The sequence below is a fragment of the Sorex araneus genome, chromosome 11 (genome assembly GCF_027595985.1).
Source record: "Sorex araneus isolate mSorAra2 chromosome 11, mSorAra2.pri, whole genome shotgun sequence".
In the NCBI taxonomy this organism is placed as follows: Eukaryota; Metazoa; Chordata; class Mammalia; order Eulipotyphla; family Soricidae; genus Sorex; species Sorex araneus.
Window position 1 is genome coordinate 31,432,272 of NC_073312.1, and position 18,468 is coordinate 31,450,739.

Here is an 18,468-nt window from a genome sequence, read left to right on the forward strand (position 1 = left end):
AGTACATACTTGATAAATTTGATTTTTGTGAGCCTTTACTACATATATACATGTATATATATATTTTATTTTTTTATTGATTTTTTTTTTCTGTTGGGGTCACACCCGGTGATGCTTGGTGTTACTCCTGGCTTTACACTCAGGAGTCACTACTGGTGGTGCTCAGGGGACCATGTGAGATTCCAGGAATTAAATCCTGGTCGGTCGTGTGCAAGGCAAATGGCGTACCCTCTGTGCTATTGCTCCAGTCCCGCCAACTCATGTTCGATTATTCCTCCCCTCTCTTAGAGCCCTGCAAGCTACTGAGAGTATGGAGCCTGCATGGCAGAGCCTGGCAAGCTACCCGTGCATATTGGACATGCCAAAAACAGTAACAGTAAGTCTCTCAATGAGAGACGTTCCTGGTGCCCGCTCGAACAAATCCATGAGCAACGAGGAGTCACCATGAGATATATAGTTACAAAGCTGTTCATGAGCGGGTTTCAGTCATACAATGATCGAACACCCATCCCCAGTGGGTCACCACTAATGATCCCAGTTTTCGCTCTGGCCACCTCCTTCCCCAAGCCTGCCTCTGTAGCTAGATGGCAGGCAAGGTATTTTTGAAGTTATGTTAACTTCAAAAATATTTTAACCTCAGAACTATCTTTACTTTGAACTACAGTACTTTCTAATATCTGGTTTAGTTTTCTAAATAAGAAAATTAATCAAATATCATACTATATTGAGTTGTTTTACGTTACTTCTAATAATTTATTTAGAGGCTGACGTGTTTGTGCAGTGGCTAGTGAAATTTGCCTTGCATGTTGCCAACCTGAATTCAACCCCTGACACTCAATATTGTCTCTGAGCCTGACAGAAGTGATCCTTAAACACAGAGCAGGAATAAGCCCTGAGCACCACAGTATGTGGCCAAAACAACAACAATAAAAATAAAAGATGAATTTATTCATTTATCAAGTAATTTTAACATACCATTTTTAGGAAAAACATAATAAAAAACCTGAACTTACTATGGCCAACTTGATCATGACCATAATGGATGTGTTTGTTGCGGGAACAGAGACAATGACTACCACCCTGACATATGGACTCCTGCTCTTACTGAAGCACCCGGAGATCACAGGTATGATCAGGATAATGCACAGGATAAAATTCCAGGCAGGTATTGGCCATCAACACTGATGTCTATTCTATGCTTTAATAGCCATAACAATGCACAAATAAATATTCATCATTAGGAAACCCTCCTATAATTGTATATATGTATTTTTTCAAGGAAGAAAAAGAACAAATGTAATTACAAGTTTGTGGAGAATCTACATGGTGGTAACTTCCAGAGTAAATGGGCCAGACAGAGGATTTTTATTCTTGAAAATATGAATATATTGAAGAGGGGCTTGGTACATCAGGAGGGAGAAGAGAGTCTCCTGTGACAATGGCAGACATGAAACAGAACAGAGCTAGCTATTCTGCATGTCATCCCTGCCATAAGATAGTTTCCCTGAATTAAAAAACAAACAAACAAGCTATTTCTGGAGATGACCCTGGGTACATCTAGGTCATCTGGAGATTTTTACCTGGGTAACTCTTGGTAATCTTCATTCTTTTTAAAAAATATTTTATTTATTTATTTATTTATTAATAATAGAGTAACCATGAGGGTACAGTTACCAATTTACCCATCTTCGTGCTTGTGTTTCCCTCATACAATGTTCGAGAACCCATCCCTCCACCAGTGTCCATTCTCCAACAACAATGAACCCAGTATCCCTCCCACCCTCCAATCCAATCACCACCCCACCCCACCCCAGCCCACCTCTGTGGCAGGGATTTCCCTTTTGTTCTCTCTCCTTTTGGGTGTTGTGGTTTGCGATAAAGGTACTGAGTGGCCATTGTGTTCAGTCTGTAGTCTACTTTCAGCACGCGTCTCTCTTCTCTGGCGGGATCCCCAACCACATTTTACTTGGTGTTCCCTTCTCTATCCGGGCTGCCTTTCCCACAGCATGTGAGGCCAGCTTCCAAGCGATGGAGCCAACATCCTTGTATTATACACTACTATTCTTGGGTGTTAGTATCCTACTCTGTTATTTTAAATCCCACCTATGAGAGCAATCTTTCTATGTCTCTCCCTATATTTCTGACTCATTTCACTTAGCATTATACTTTCCATGTTGATCCACTTATGTGCAAAATTCATGGCTTCATGTTTTCCAACAGCTGCATAGTATTCCATTGTATAGATGTACCAAAGTTTCTTTAACCAGTCATCTGTCCTCGGGCACTCAGGTATTTTCCAGAATCTGGCTACTGTAAAAGTGTTGCGATGAACATATAAGTGCAAATGTCATTTCTACTATACTGTTTTGCTTCTCAAGGATATATTCCCAGAAGTGGTATTGCTGGATCAAATGGAAGCTCAATTTCTAATTTTTTGAGAAGCATCCATATTGCTTTCCGAAAGGGCTAAACCAGTCAGCATTCCCACCAGCAGTGTAGAAGTATCCCTTTCTCAAACATGCTCTCCAACAGTGGTTGCTTTTGTTCTTTTGGATGTGTGCCATTCTCTGTGGTGTGAGGTGGCATCTCATAGTTCTTTTGACCTGCATCTCCCTGATGATTAGTGATGCAGAGCATTTTTTCATGTGCCTTTTGGCCATTCGTATCTCTTCCTTCAAAAACTTTCTATTCATTTCTTTGGCCCATTTTCTGATGGGGTTGGATGTTTTCTTTTTGTAAAGTTCAGCCAGTGCTTTATATAGCCTTGATATCAACCCCTTATCAGATGGGTATTTGGTGAATATCCTTTCCCATTCTTTAGATTGTATTTTGGTCACTGTATCTTTTGCAGTTAAGAAGCTTCTTAATTTAATATAGTCCTATGTGTTTATCTCTGTTTCCACTTGGTTGGTCAGTTGCGTGTCATCTTTGAAGATACCTGTAGCTTCAATATCATGGAGGGTTTTGCTGACCTTTTCTTCGATGTACCTTATGGATTGTGGTCTAATGTTGAGGTCTTTAATCCATCTTGATCTGATTTTTGTACATGGTGTCAGTTCGAGTTCTAAGCCCATTCCTTTGCTTGTGGTTGTCCAGTTATGGCAGCACCATTTATTAAAGAGACCTTCCCTGTTGAACTTCACATTTCTTCCTCCCTTATCAAAGATTTGATGATCATACATTTGAGGTTGTGTGTAGGGATATTCTACCGTGTTCCACTGGTCTGCTGCTCTGCCTTTGTTCTAATACCATGCTGTTTTAATTGTTATCGCTTTGTAGTAAAGTTTAAGGTTGGGGAGGGTGATGCCTCCCATCATCTTTTACCCAAGAATTGTTTTAGCTATCCGTGGGCGTTTGTTCCATATGAATTTCAAAATTACTTGATCCATTTCTTTGAAGAATTTCATGGCATGGTATTTTTATAGGGATCGCGTTGAATCTGTATAATGCTTTGGGGCATATTGCCATTTTGTTATTTTATATTCTCCCTATCCATGGGCAGGGAATATGTTTCCATTTCCTCATGTCCTCTTTTATTTCATGGAGTAGCATTTTATAGTTTTCTTTGTAGAGGTCCTTTACTTCTTTAGTTAAGCTGATTCCAAGGTACTTGATTTTCTGGGGCACGATTGTGAATAGGATTGCTTTTTTCATGTCCCTTTGGTCTGTCTCATTGTTTGCAAATAGGAAGGCCATGGATGTTTGGGTATTGATTTTATAGTCTGCGACTTTACTGTACAAGTTGATTCTTTCTAAGAGTTTCTTAGTAGAGGTTTTAGGCTTCTCTAGATATAGTATCATATAGTCTGCAAACAGTGAGAGTTTGATTTCTTCTTTTCCTACCTGGATGCCTTTAATATCTTTTTCTTGCCTAACAGCTATTGCAAGTAATTCCAGTACTATAATGAACAGCAGTGGTGAGAGTGGGCATCCTTGTCTTGTCCTTGTTCTTAGAGGAAAGGCCCTTAGCTTTTCCCTATTGAGGATAATACTTGCCATAGGTTTGTGGTAGATGGCTTTGACTGTCTTGAGGAAAGTTCCTCCAAAACCCATTTTGGTGAGAGTTTTCATCATGAACAGATGTTGGATCTTTTCACATGCTTACTCTGCATCAATTTATATGATCATATGGTTTTTATCTTTTCTTTTGTTGATATGATGGATTATGTTGATTGATTTCCGAATGTTAAACCATCCTTGCATCCCCGGGATGAATCCCACTTGGTCATGGTGTATGATCTTTTGATGATCACTTTGATGATCATTTGTTGGATTCTATTTGCTAATAATTTGTTGAGGATTTTCGCATCGGTGTTCATCAGGGATATTGGTCTATAGTTTTCTTCCTTAGTGGTTTCTTTGTTTGCTTTTGGTATTAGGGAGATACGTGCCTCATAGAAACTGTTTGGGAGGGTTCCTGTGTTTTCAATTTCCTGGAAAAGCTTGAGGAGAACTGGCAACAGGTCCTCTTTAAATGTTTGGAAGAATCTCCAGTGAATCTGACTGGACCTGGGCTTTTGTTTTGGGGGAGACTTTTGATTAGAGTTCCAATTTCCTTCATATTAATGGGTCTATTCAAGTATTCAAGGTCTTCTTGGTTCATTCTTGGGAGAATGTAGAAATCAAGGAATTCATCCATTTCTTTTAGGTTCTGTTGTTTCCTGGCATTCAGACTTCCAAAGTACTCTCTGATGATCTTTTGAATCTCCTTGGCTTCTTTCCCAATGTCCCCCTTTTCATTTGTTTAGGTTTATTAGGGTTCTCTCTCTCTCTCTTTCTTTGTGAGTCTTGCTAGCAGTTTCTCAATCTTGTTAATTTTCTCAGAGAACCAGCTCTTGGTTTCATTGACCTTTCAGATTGTTTTCTGGGTTTCCATGTCGTTAATTTCTGCTCTAATATTTATTTTTTCTTTCCTTCAATCAGGTGTGGGTTCCTTTTTTCTGATCCTTTTCTAAGGTCTTGAGCTGTGAAATCAAGCTATCTATGTAGGCCCTTTTTCCTTCCTAAGAAATGCTTGCAGAGCTATAAATCCACCCCTTAACACGGCTTTAGCTGTGTCCCATACGTTTTGTTAGCTCGTATCTTAATTCTCATTTGTTTCACGGTATCTCTTGATCTATTCCTTGATTTCTTTCCTGACCCACTCATTGTTCAACACTGAGCTGTTTAATTTCCAGGTGTTTGCTTTGGTTCTCCGTGTCTGTGTGTGATTAGCTTCTATCTCAGCGCATCGTGGTCTGAAAAGATAGTTGATACAATTTCTATTTTTCGAATTTTATTGAGGTATGTCTTGTGGGCCAGTACATGGTCTATTTTGGAAAATGTTCCATGTGCACTGGAAAAGAATGTAACAAACAGTCAAATAATTTTATTCATTCCTATACCTCTATGCTTATTATGTTACCGAAGTGTTTTTTTCAACATCTTTAAATATTTCAGAAGCTGTTCTTTCATCATATTTCTCTATTACTTCCGGTTTTGTTTTCCACTTGGGTTTTTTGGTCTATTTTATATGTTTGTGCTTTTCCTTTATTTTTCTCCAACTTTGTTCCTTACTGTGCCATTCTATGTGCATTCTGAATTTAATAGTAGTTGTTATTGAATTTAATGTTTCTCATCTGGATAAACTTGTACCTTTCAATATGAGAAGGTAAAGTTTAAAACATCTTTGAATTTCCTAATCTTATAAATATACTTATAAGATTATAAGATTATAATTCTTATGACTATAGTCACATATTTTCCTATATTCCATTGCTATGTTGGAAGCATGTTACTGAGAAAATGGGTTATAGATGTAATAGCAGTGACTTAAGATTCTAACTCATTTATTTAGTAGTTATGTGATGTCAGACTCATCACTACTTTTTTCCATACCTAAAATCCTAAGTTAATTTAAGAAATAACAATATTTCTTAACATTCATTGGAAAGGATGATGAAGGAGAGGCTGCTAAAATCTCAGAGCCAAACTAGGCTGCCAAAACAAAGAAGGACTAAAATGACTGTCAGTACTTTCAATGCACGCATGCTGACATCAGACCCAACAATCAAGGAACTGGTGGTACAGCGCAGAAGATCAAGTACAATGTCATTGGACTGACAAAGATGAGACCACCTGGCCACCCACCTATGAGATAGTCAGACTTTTTCGTCAGGACCCTGAACGAATGGCTTGATGCTCTTCGTGGAGTAAGCAGACGCCATTGGGCTACACTAGCATGTGACAGGGACAAACAGAGACATTACTGGTGCCCATTCAAGCAAACCAATGAGCAACAGGATGACAGTGATACAGTGATATACTGATAAAGTTAACAAGTTGTATGTCTTTTCTATTATATTTTACATTCTAAACATATGTTGAAATACCATCTGTTCATTTATGCTATAGCACTGTACCACTGTCATTCCTTTCTTCATTGATTTGCTCCCGTGGGCACCAGTAACATCTCATTGGGGGCCTTGTTGTTACTGTTTTTGGCATATCAAATATGCCACGGGGAGCTTGCCAGGCTCTGCTGTGTGGGTGGGATACTCTTGTTAGCTTGCCAGGCTCTCTGAGAGGGACAGAAGAATCAAACTCATGTCAGCTGCATGCAAGGCAAACACCCTACCTGCTCTGCTATTGCTCAGTCCATATCTATACTGAGTCGGTACTGAGTCAACTAAATATTTTATTCAATTTTCCTATTTTTTAAGCACTTATTATACTGAGTAGTATTATTTTTGTGTGTTTTTTTGTTGTTTTGGGGCCACATCCGGCTGTATTCAGGGCCTACTCCTTTCTTTTTGCACAGAGATTACTCCTGGCTCTGAACTCAGGGATTCGATCCTATGTGATGCTTGGGCTGAACCCTTGTTGGGCCACATGCAAGACAAGAGCCCTGCCTCCTGTAATATTGCTCTCCTCCTCATAATGGGTAGTCAAAATCCTGAAACATTCTCAGTTTAAAAAACACTCTTGGATCAAAGAGATCGTATAGAGGGTGGGTACTTACTTTGCATATAGCCGACCTGGGTTTGATCCTCAGCACCACATATGATTGGATCCATGAGATTAGATCCAGAGTAAGACTTGAGTACCACCATTGTGGCCAAAAAAGCCCAAACTCTCACAAACATGAAGTTGTTAAACTACATGCTATTTAGTGAGACATTAAATTCCAGATTCCCGAGTTTGTCAAAGAAACATACCCACAAAAGGTGATTTAAAGTTCAGACATTAATTTCACAGTATAGTGAATTATATAGAATGTATATTTATTATATTAATATTTGATAATTTTATTATATATTATATTTACAACATATAATTTATATTTGTATATATTGCTTATAATGGGCTGGAATGATAGCACAGCGTTAGGGCATTTGCCTTGCATGCAGCCGACCCGGGATTGATTCCTCTGCCCCTCTCGGGGAGCCTCGTAAGCTATCGAGATTATCTTACCCACAGAGCAGAGCCTGGCAAGCTCCCTATGGTGTATCTGATATGCCAAATACAGTAACAACAAATCTCGCAATTGATATGTTACTGGTGCCTGCTCGAGCAAATGATGAACAATGGGATGACAGTGACAGTGAAAGTGATTGATTATAATAGAATTCATATCATATATCATATATATTAGCATTCTATATATTATATATAACATATATATTACATGTGATATACGTAATATATATCAGATAGGAGATATGCAATTTATTATACATTGTAATCTATCATATAATGTATATTATATAAAGACATATCATAATTACATAATGTATTACATTCATAAAATTTGTAAAATTGTATTGCATAATACCTATTATATGCAATAAATTTATTATACATAATATATACATTTATATATGAAATATATATTTAGTATAACTTAAGATACCCAAGAATTGGGAATTTTGTTCCTTTTAAAATAAAACTATAAAGTGACTCAGATGGTAGGTGCCCCCTTCCTTTGGAGCTCAGTTACCCATCCCATCTCGGAAGACCCAACTTGGCAGTGGCAGTGTGGCAGGAAAAAGATTTTTTAATGAGCTGCTGCAGTGGTGAAACAACATATTGGAAAACCAACCCTGATTCTGCAACTAATTCTCAGTCCTTCCTCCAAACATGGCCACCAGTTAATCTCCCTTTCCATATATCATAAGATCCAAACCTTCATCTCAGACTCTTATGGTGAATGCTCACCAGAGCAACTTGGCTATCTCTTATACATTAGGCCAATAGCCCTTAGCCCTTATTCCAAACAACATTTTTCCCAAATACACAGAAATAACACTGAGTGCAAATAAAAAATATAGCCCCAATCTTTGATAAGAGTTCAGGCCAAAGAACATGTAACAAATCAGCACAAGAGGCTTCACACTAGTGACCCAGGAGCACCAAAGAGAAAGGTAAATACCTTAAAGGGGAAAGAAGAGATCAAGACTCACTGAGTTCCCACAGTGTACTCCCTGGCAGTCAGGGGGATACACTGATAGTATTTTGGAAGGAACCAACTCAAGACCACCACAGGCACCATGGAAAAACAGCACAGAATACCCCATATCCCACCACAGGGAATGGATGAAGATATCCCTGAGCCCTCAATAAGGAGTACCTACATCCATAATATCTCTGATTAAGAATTCAGAGATGAAATGATGAGGACATTTCATCTCTGAATTCTTAATGATGAGTAAAAAGAAACAATGGAATGAACATCCAATAAAATATAGGAAGATATGAGAGAGAAACAATAGAATGGACAGCCAATAAGATAAAGGAAAAAGTGAAAGCAGAAACAAGGAAATACAAGCAGAAATGTCAATAATAAAACAAATTTGGTAGATGAAATAAAAAACTCAGTGTGCCCTCAACATAGAGTAACAGCAGTTGAAGACAGTGAGCCTGAAGATGAGCTGCAGTACATTTCCAGGCAACAACAAAAGACAGAAAAAGACCTCAAAATAGTTCAGAGGTCGGCATCTATGGGCTGAGTTCAAGAGAAAAAACATAGGAATCATCAGAGCCCAAGAGGCACAGTGAGGCTTCCTCAATGAGGCAGCAACAGTTAAAGACATCATTGCTGAAAAATTAGCAGAGCTGAAGAATGCAGGCATCCAGATCCAAGGAGCTTGAAGGGTACCAGCTAAAAGAAACTCTAGTAAAAGAAAATCTCTAAGATATCCATAATAAGAACGATGAATACCATAGATAGAGAAACAATACTGCAAACTGCAAGATCAAAGAAAGAGATTATGTACAAAAGAGTGTCCTGTAGATTTATAGCAGACTTATCAGATGATACCCTCCTTGGATATAGTTAAAAAACTTAAATGAATGCCTCACCAAGAATACTTTATCTGGCTAGATTCTCATGCAGACTTGCAGGAATTATACACTGCTTCATGGATAAAAAGCTCAGAAACTTCGCTCAAACCCGAACACAAAAGAAGGACTGAAGAGGCTACTCTAAGAGAAGACAAACAACAAAAACACAACTACTTTCTACAATAAGATGGCACAAAACCCCATGACAATAAACTCTCTCAATGTCAATGGTCTAAATACACCAATTAAGAGGCATTGAGTGGCAAAATGGATTACAAAACTGAATCCAATAAGCTGTTGCCTACAAGAATTATATCTGAATAGTCAGAGCAAACACATACTCAATATTAAAGACTTGAAAACAATTCTTCAAGCAAACAACTTCAAAAAGACTGTGGTGGGCATATTAGTATGTGACAACATAGATTTCAGGCTGAAAACGATTAGATGGGACAGCAAAGGCAATTTATTAATGATTAAGGAATATACATATCAGGAAGAAATTACACTCCTAAATATTTATGTTCCCAATGAAGGACTAGTAAAATACTTCAAACAACTGCTAATAGACTTCAAGGAAGACATTGGTAGTAAAAAAATAGTAGTTGGAGACTTCAACACAGCTGGGTCACCTCTTGATAGAATAACGACAGTAAAACTGGAAAAACAAGTGAAAAAAAACTGTAAAAACAAAACTGGAAAAATTAAAACAAAAACTAGGAAATACTGGTTTTGAATGAAAAAAAGGAGGAGAGACGGCTAGTAGATATATATAGGACTTTTTTGCCCACAAAGGTCAAATACACATTCTTCTCCAATGCACATGAAACATTCTCCAAGATATATCACATGCTGTACCACAAAACATATTTTCATAAAATCAAGAATATTGAAATTATATCAACTATCTTTTCAGAATATGATGCGCTGAAAATAAAATTTAGTGATGCATGGAAGCAGAGAATCATATCAAATACCTGGAAATTAAAACAGCTCACTGCTGAACAACCAGTAGATTGGAGAAAATCAAAGACAAAATCAAAAGGTTCTTGGAAACAAATGAGAATGAGGACATGACTACCAGAGCTTGTGGAACACAGCAAAAGCAGTGTTCAGAGGAAAGTATATAGCTCTACAGGTATTTATCAGAAAGGAAGAAAGGGCCCACATAAAGAACTTGAATCCTCTGCTTAAGATCTTGGGAAATTTCCACAAAAGTATCTAGACCATTTAGGAGGAAGGTAATAATAAAATGGAGCAGAAATTAAATTAGAGCTGGAAGACGAAAACACTATATGAAAGACCAATGAAACTAAGAGGTGATTCATTAAGAAAATGAACAAGATTGACAAACCATTAGCAAGACTCAGAGAGAGAGAGAGAGAGAGAGAGAGAGAGAGAGAGAGAGAGAGAGAGAGAGAGAGAAGAAAAGTGCCTGCTATAGAGGCAGACTGAGGATGGAGTGGTAGTGGAAGGAAGGATGTTGTGGTCATTGGTGGTGGGAAGTACACTGGTGAAGGGATTTTGCTGGAACATTGTAAGATTGAAACCCAATCATGGACAACTTTGTAACTGCTTATCTCTTGGTAACTCAAACATATTTTTTTAAAGTAAATATCACAGTAATAGCTTCCTTTGGTGTAGCAAAGAACGAGGACCCACTCCACATTCAGTGTTATATTTAATTTTTTAAAACATTTTATCAAAGTACCAAGATTTACAATACAAATGTTCAGTTTTAATAATCTTTCACTTGTAATATACAAATGAAAAAGACCCAAACCTTAGAGCAAGTGAAAATAATTTTCCACTTCTCATCTTCCACCAAAATGTAGCATGATCAAGAAAGTGAAATCTTGCACTCATCTATGACATATAGAATAACAGAGTGGGAGACTAACACCAAAGAATTGTAGAAACAACTACCAGGAGGTTGACTCCATGGCTAGGAGGCTGGGGAAAGGGCAACTCAGAGAAGGGATCACCAACTATAATGTAGTCGAAGGCCATGTGGGAGAAGGGAGTTGCGGGCTGAATGAGGGCTAGAGACTGAGCACAGTGGCCACTCAACACCTTTATTGCAAACCACAATAGCTAATTAGAGGGAGAGAACAGAAGGGAATGCCCTGCCACAGTGACAGGGTGGGGTGGGGGGGAGATGGGATTGGGGAGGATGGGAGGGATGCTGAGTTTACTGGTGGTGGAATATGGGCACTGGTGAAGGGATGGGTTCCCGAACTTTGTATGGGGGAAGCATAAGCACAGATGTGTATAAATCCGTAACTGTACCCTCATGGTGATTCATTAATTAAAAATAAATAAATTTATTTTAAAAAAAAAGAAAGTGAAATCTTGTCCCTTTTGTATAAATTCCAATTTTTCTCTTGCCAAGCTAAAGCCAAGGAAGAGATTGAGCGTGTGATTGGCAGACACCGGTGTCCTTCAATGCAGGACAGGAGCAACATGCCCTACATGGAGGCCTTGATACATGAAATCCAGAGATATATCGACATTGTCCCCAACAACCTGCCTCATGCTGTGACTCAGAACATTAATTTCAGAGAATATCTTATTCCGAAGGTGAACAGTTTTTCCTCTATACTTCTCCTTAGGAGTCTTAGGATACCAGCCATTTAAGTGTGCAAATATAATCTACCTGAGTCTATACACCCTTCTTCTTTGGAGCTTACTTTCTTTAGATTTATTATTTTTGTGTTCAACCTTTGTTTCGGCACTGGATTTAAAACAAAAATATTGATTTTTTTTGTCTTATAGTCAGGGTAAGGACAACGAATATTTTGAAACCTGCCCTCAGATAAAGTCACATAAATGGAAAACGCAGGAACTCTTTCTTTTTCAAGTGCTTTCTGTAATTCAGAACTTCCATGCTTTTGACTCTTTTCCAGTGTGTATTTCATAGTTTGTAGTAATTATTTGTTAGATATGTCTTTCAAAAGAAGTTTTATAACTATAACAACTGTATGAATACTTCTTATTTATTCTGAGCTATTGCAAAATACTCCTTTAAAACTGTGACTATCACATAATTTGAATTTTTTTGTTTTTGTTTTTGTTTTGGCATTTTGAGTCACACTTGGTGATGCTCAGGGGTTAATCCTGGTTTTGCACTCAGGAGGAATAACTCCTGTTGGTGCGAGGGGGACCATATGGGATGACCGAGATCAAATCCAGTCTGGCTGTGCTCAAGGCAAGCCCCCAGGCAGCTATACTATCATTCTGGCCCCTGATTTGAAATTCTTGTGCGATAATCTAATCAAGATACCATAACATATACTTCTATTGGCTATTATTTTAGTAATTGTGTCATTGTCTTCTGCAGTTTGTTTTTTTTTATATGTTGTTATTTATTGATCCCTATGAGGAATGTGGATTATTTTATCTTTTTTTAAAATTTATCACTTTTCGTTAGATACACAGTTAAATTGCTGGTAGGTGTTTTTCTGTTAAGTTTAGAAGAATCTTATGTTATTGTTTGTTCATTTTAACTTGGAATTGAGAGTTTGGTTATGGCTACAGACTATTTCTTACTCCAAAAATTTGGGTTGTGGGGAGTCACCACAAAGAATCTGAAGTGTCAAGGAAGCTCTCACCACTCTGGGAGGGAACTGCAACTTCTATGTCAGTGCATGATATTTGCATTCTTTCTGGTATCTGTCTTCTTTTCTCAATTCTCCATTGTATTATTATACAATGGTAGATTTTTGAGAAGTTTTCTTCTCTCTCTGTGACACAAAACTAACAGCCATGGATTTATGCACTAGGTCCAGACAAGGTCAGACCCGAACACCTGAAGAATCTCCCGCCGTACTTGTGAATATACTGGCTTGGCTTTTCACACTGGCTACCTGTCTGTATGCAAGGTTTTGTCCCAACAAAAAAAAGCAGAACCATTCTGTTGTACAAGAAAGGAGACTTCCATGACACGGGCAACTGTTGCCCAATCTGCCTGTTGTCCGTCGTCTACAAGTTATTCACCCGAGTCATCCTGAATAGAATTGGGAGAACACTAGATGAAGGACAACCATGCAAGCAAGCTGGGTTCTGAAAAGGATTCAGCATGATCGATCATATCCACACAGTGACCAAGCTCATTGAAGTTTTGCGAGAGTTCAAGATACTGTTCTGTCTAATGTTTATCGATTTAAAGAAGGCCTTTGATTCTGTTGAGACTGAGGCAGTCATCAAAGCCTTAGCCAAACAGGGCATGCAAACTTAGTAAATCAAGATCCTCCGAGAGCTGTATTATGGATTCACCACCAGGATCTCACCATTCTACAAGGAAGTTATCATTGACATAAAGAGAGGGGTTTGGCAGGGTGATACCATTTCACCGAAACTCATCCGTGTTTCGAGAATGTCATGCGATGACTGGAATGGGAAGGTATGGGACTGAAGATAGATGGCTGGCAACTGGACCACATACGGTTTGCTGATGACATCATTCTAATAACACAAAACATTAGCCAAGCAGCACAAATGCTGGCCGACTTCAACCGTGAGTGTGGAAAGGTCAGACTATAGCTGAATCTCACCAAGATAATATTCATGAAAAACAAACTAGTCCATGACATTCCATTTGCTCTCAATGGAACGAACATCTCTGAATGCAGCAGCTATGTGTCAAGAATTCAACATGAAGAACAACTTGGCGACAGAACTGTGCAGGAGGAAGAGAGCAGTGTGGAACACCTTCAAGAGTGTCAAAGAAGTGGTTAAGAGAACAAAGAACCTCCGGCTCCGGGCACATCCTTTTGACTTCATTCTTCCTGCACTAACATATGCCTCAGAGACTTGGGCCCTAGGAAAACAGGATGAGAAAGCTATTTGGGTATCCCAAAGAGGAATCGAAAGAGCTATTCTTGGCAGTGAGTCTTGACCGCGCGCCTGTCTGTCTTCCCTGGGGCCTCCTCGGAAGGCATGGGATCCAGCTTCCCTCCCCACCCCGAGCAGAGCTCCTGGTGGCCAAAAAACTCCAGAGCCTAGCCACAGCCATGCTCAAAGCCCCTCTCCACATGTTTGGACGAGCCTCACGCATAAAGGAACTGGCGGAGGAACCCAGATGTGTGGGACCTGGGGCTGAGACCACCAAGGTTGCTCGAATTGGAACTTGGCCTGCTCCACCCTCATTTCCCATCTCCCAGTAGCTAGTCCATTACACCCAGTAATTGCCCCCTGCGCCGTGTAATTCCGTCAATGGCCAACATCCACAGACTTAAAAGCAAGCTCCCAGAAGTGATATCTTATTATCCTCTGGGAGAACCTGGCAAACTATTGGGAGTTCCCTGCCACATGGGAGAGCCTAACAAGCTCCCCATGGTGTATTCATATGCCAAAACCTGTAACAGGTTGGGTCTCATTCCCCTGACCCTGAAAGAGCCTCCAGTATGGCATCTTTGGAAGGACGAATAGAGAGAGGCTTCTAAAATCTCAGGGATGGACAAATGGAGATGTTACTGAGACCGCTTAAGAAATAACAGATCAATGGGATGATGATGATGATGATGATCATGATGCTTAGAGTATTATGTTTCACTCAAGTGAGAGAAGGAATTTGAAGTTCCAGCCTTCATGGACAATCAAGAATCAGGGATGCTATCTCGTTTGCCAAGGCCTCAAAAATCAGATGGACTGGACACGTAATGCAATTCAGAGATGATAAGTGGACTAGAGATGTTACTGACTGGATTTCTCAGGACATCAATAGATTGTGTGGCTGCCCACTTTGAGATGGTCAGATCTTTACGTCAAAACCCTGAGTGAACGGTTTGAGGCTGTTTGTGTTCCTGTAGTGATTAGATAACATGGGCTACACTAGCATGTGACAGGGATGTATGTAGATGTCACTGGCTCCTGCTCGAGCAAATCAAAGATCAACGGAATGACAAGTGATACAAGTGATGGATTTACATAGAATAGTTTTAAAGACTTTTGAGATGATCTAATTATGTTTGTAGATTCTTACTCTTCTGTTTGTTCATGAGTTCTAGGTGCAAATTTTTGATCACTCTCTTCTTGGCTTACAAAAGTAGTAACTTTATTTACCTCTCATTGTCAATGAAAATGAACTTGTAACAAGACCCTTCTCCTGCAAGATAGGACCATATACTTTCTGGTTGTAATCACTCAAGCTTGGCATTTATAAAGGAATTTACTGTATTACCTCATTTTATGTTTATAATAAACTAAAATTTTTTTTCTGATTTATTTATTTATATATTACTAACAATGAGGCACTGAAATGTTATACACTTGCCGATAATCACAGAACTTAACTTTATGGAAAGAAAATAGTTCATTAATTCTGAAAACCAAACATCAAATCATTACATTTACTTACATTTCTGAGTTTGAGAAAGTTCCACCAAAGTCAGACATGTTATTTCATTTCTGTGAGAACAAATAAGTTGAAAACACATTCAGTGAATAGTTTCTGATTTTGATGAGAGTAAAGGGTTTTCAAGAACGTGACTCCTAGACTTTTGCAGAAGGCCTAATAACATAGATCCAAAAGAAAATGTTATACTTTACAAAGACAGGACCTTGAGCTTACAGTGCAATTTACTTGTCAAGAATAAAGCACTTTTTAAAAAAATGCATTGAATGGACAGAGTGATAGTACAGCAGATAAGGTGCTTCCCTCTCATGTACCCTACCAGGACTGGTCTCTGGCAATCCTTATGATCCTACAGCCCACCAGGAGTGATTCCTGAGAGTGCAGAGTCAGGAATGAAATCTTAGCATTGCCAGATGTGACCCCAAACCAAAAACAAACAACAAAAGAATACTGCACTGCAGAGAGCTTTCTAAATTTTCACACAAGCAAATGCTGAGGTTAGGCTAATAAGATTGGTCTTTCAGTCAAATAAATAATGTCTTGGACTTGCGTTACATGGTTTAATTCCTATTAGGCTTATTCATTAATCTGATCTATTTCGGGGAAAAATTCTCTTTTTCTTGTGTCTCAACATTCTCACCAATAAAAGAAAATGATCAGATGAGAGACTTGTTTTGAACTCCATGACCCTCTCTTTTATTTAATATCTTGTTTATTTTGGTTTGGGGATCACACCTGGCTGTGTTGAGGGCCTACTTAAGTTTCTAGGCTCAGAGATTATATAGAGTGCTGGAGTTCAAATCCGAGTAAGCTGCATGCAAGTCAAATGCCCACCAACTGACTGTCTGCTCCACCCCTTTTCCCCTCTATCCTACCAATTCCCCTGCCCAAGTCAATGAACTTTATAACACACTTTTTTCCTCCTTCTATCAGGGCACAACCATATTTACATCTCTGACATCTGTCCTTTTTGATGCCAAAGAGTTTCCAAATCCAGAGAGATTTGATCCTGGCCACTTCCTGGATCAATGTGGCAACTTTAAGAAGAGCAACTACTTCATGGTCTTTTCAGCAGGCAAGCAAGCTTCATTTTTATCTATAACTAAGGGAATTGTTCTAGAAATAAAACTCAAGAAAGATTTTTCTCTCCTGACCTGGCTAGCTAGACAATTCGAAAATTCACCGAGGACACAAGATATAACACACCTAGGTCTATATTCAGGAATACCAAGAGGAAGACTCATCAACAGATTAGACCTGAAAGACAATGTTCTTCAGGAGTTGCTGCAGGAGCCTAGAGAGAAGACTTGTGTCTTCTGGTCAGCAGGGATAGAGAACAGCAGTTTGAGATTAAAGAAAGGCCCATTTGAGATGTTCCTTCAACATAACCAGATTTCTGGGCAGAAGCTGGTAACATAGTCAGAATGGTCATTAAGAGAGTTTAAAGATGATACTAATTTTTGGAGGCATTGCAGGAGTAAGGGAAGTAACAAGTTGTAAAAAAGTACTCAGAAACTAACACTAGTGAGATGTTACCATTTTAGATTACTACAGACAGGAGGAGTCTGTCTCTGTAATCCAGTGACTTTTAGCAAAGAGAGAGGAATGCCTCAATATGTAAGAGAATTCAGAGGTTGACTAACTGGTGGCCTGTGAAGGTGGAACTGAGGAAATAAATATGATGATATTTGTAATATATAACCCTTTGAATTTATCCCTGTCTAATTATCTGATTATTCAAACACTATTAAAATAACACCATCTTTGTTTTATTTTCAGGAAAAAGAGCATGTGTTGGAGAGGGTTTGGCCCGTATGGAGCTGTTTATTTTTCTGACTACTATATTACAGCATTTTACCTTGAAACCTCTGGTTGATCCAAAGGACATTGACACCACTCCAGTTCTCAATGGAGTGGGGTCTGTCCCTCCCTTCTATAAACTATGTTTTGTTCCAGCCTGAAGAAATTATTGACTGCCAGATTGCAGAGCAATGCCTTCTATCCTGTGTGTGAGACATTACCCACCTACTCCTTTGCAGCAGAAATGACATTCCTGAACGCTGTCTCTTTTAATTTCCCATTCCGCAAGATTCAGTTCAAATTTCTTGCATGAAATAAATCTGCTCTACATCTAGTAAAGCTACCATTTTGTTATTATTTAGGTAGCATTATAAACATTCACTGTCACTGTCATCCCATTGCTCATCGATTTGCACGAGTGGGCACCAGTAACCTCTCTATCGTGAGAATTGTTGTTACTGTTTTTGGCATATCGAGTAAGCCATGGGTAGCTTGCCAGTCTCTGCCATGTGGGTGCAATACTCTCAGCAGCTTGTCAGGCTCTCCGAGAGGGGCGGAGAAATCAAACACGGGTAGGCCGAGTGAAAGGCGTATGCCCTACCTCTGTGCTATCCCTCCACGATCAAACACAACTCAACCCAAAACTCAACACAAAAACTTTAATTTTTTAATTTTTCACATAAAACGTGTGAAAAAACATATACTCACTTGTGTCTATTGGAATGTTGAGTACATCAGCCAAGATAAAGAAATAAATGACGAATTTGTTCAGCAACAGATGAATGAATAACAAAGCATTGGTGTATTAACATGGTAGAATACAATGCAGCCAGAGGAAAGATGTAATTATGAAATTTCTTACAACTTGGATGGAGCTTGAGGACATCCGGTTCTTCTCATAGGGAGTGGGACAAATATTGTATGATCTTACTCATCTTTGGTACATGGAGAAAGAAACAAAGGTAATATCAGGTAATAACCCTTGGCCCTGT

General features: G+C 38.8%; 1 protein-coding gene across 1 annotated transcript in view; it reads left to right on the forward strand.

Moving 5' to 3' along the window:
- The window catches only part of LOC101548987 (cytochrome P450 2C21-like), a 30,455-nt gene extending 12,664 nt beyond the window's left edge, over nt 1-17,791 (forward strand). The window contains exons 6-9 of the mRNA XM_012935795.2: nt 985-1,126; nt 11,714-11,901; nt 16,610-16,751; nt 17,456-17,791. Coding sequence (XP_012791249.2) covers nt 985-1,126; nt 11,714-11,901; nt 16,610-16,751; nt 17,456-17,637 — 654 coding nt within the window. The 3' untranslated portion in view covers nt 17,638-17,791. The remainder of the gene's footprint in view (nt 1-984; nt 1,127-11,713; nt 11,902-16,609; nt 16,752-17,455) is intronic.
- The last annotated feature ends 677 nt before the right edge of the window (nt 17,792-18,468 follow it).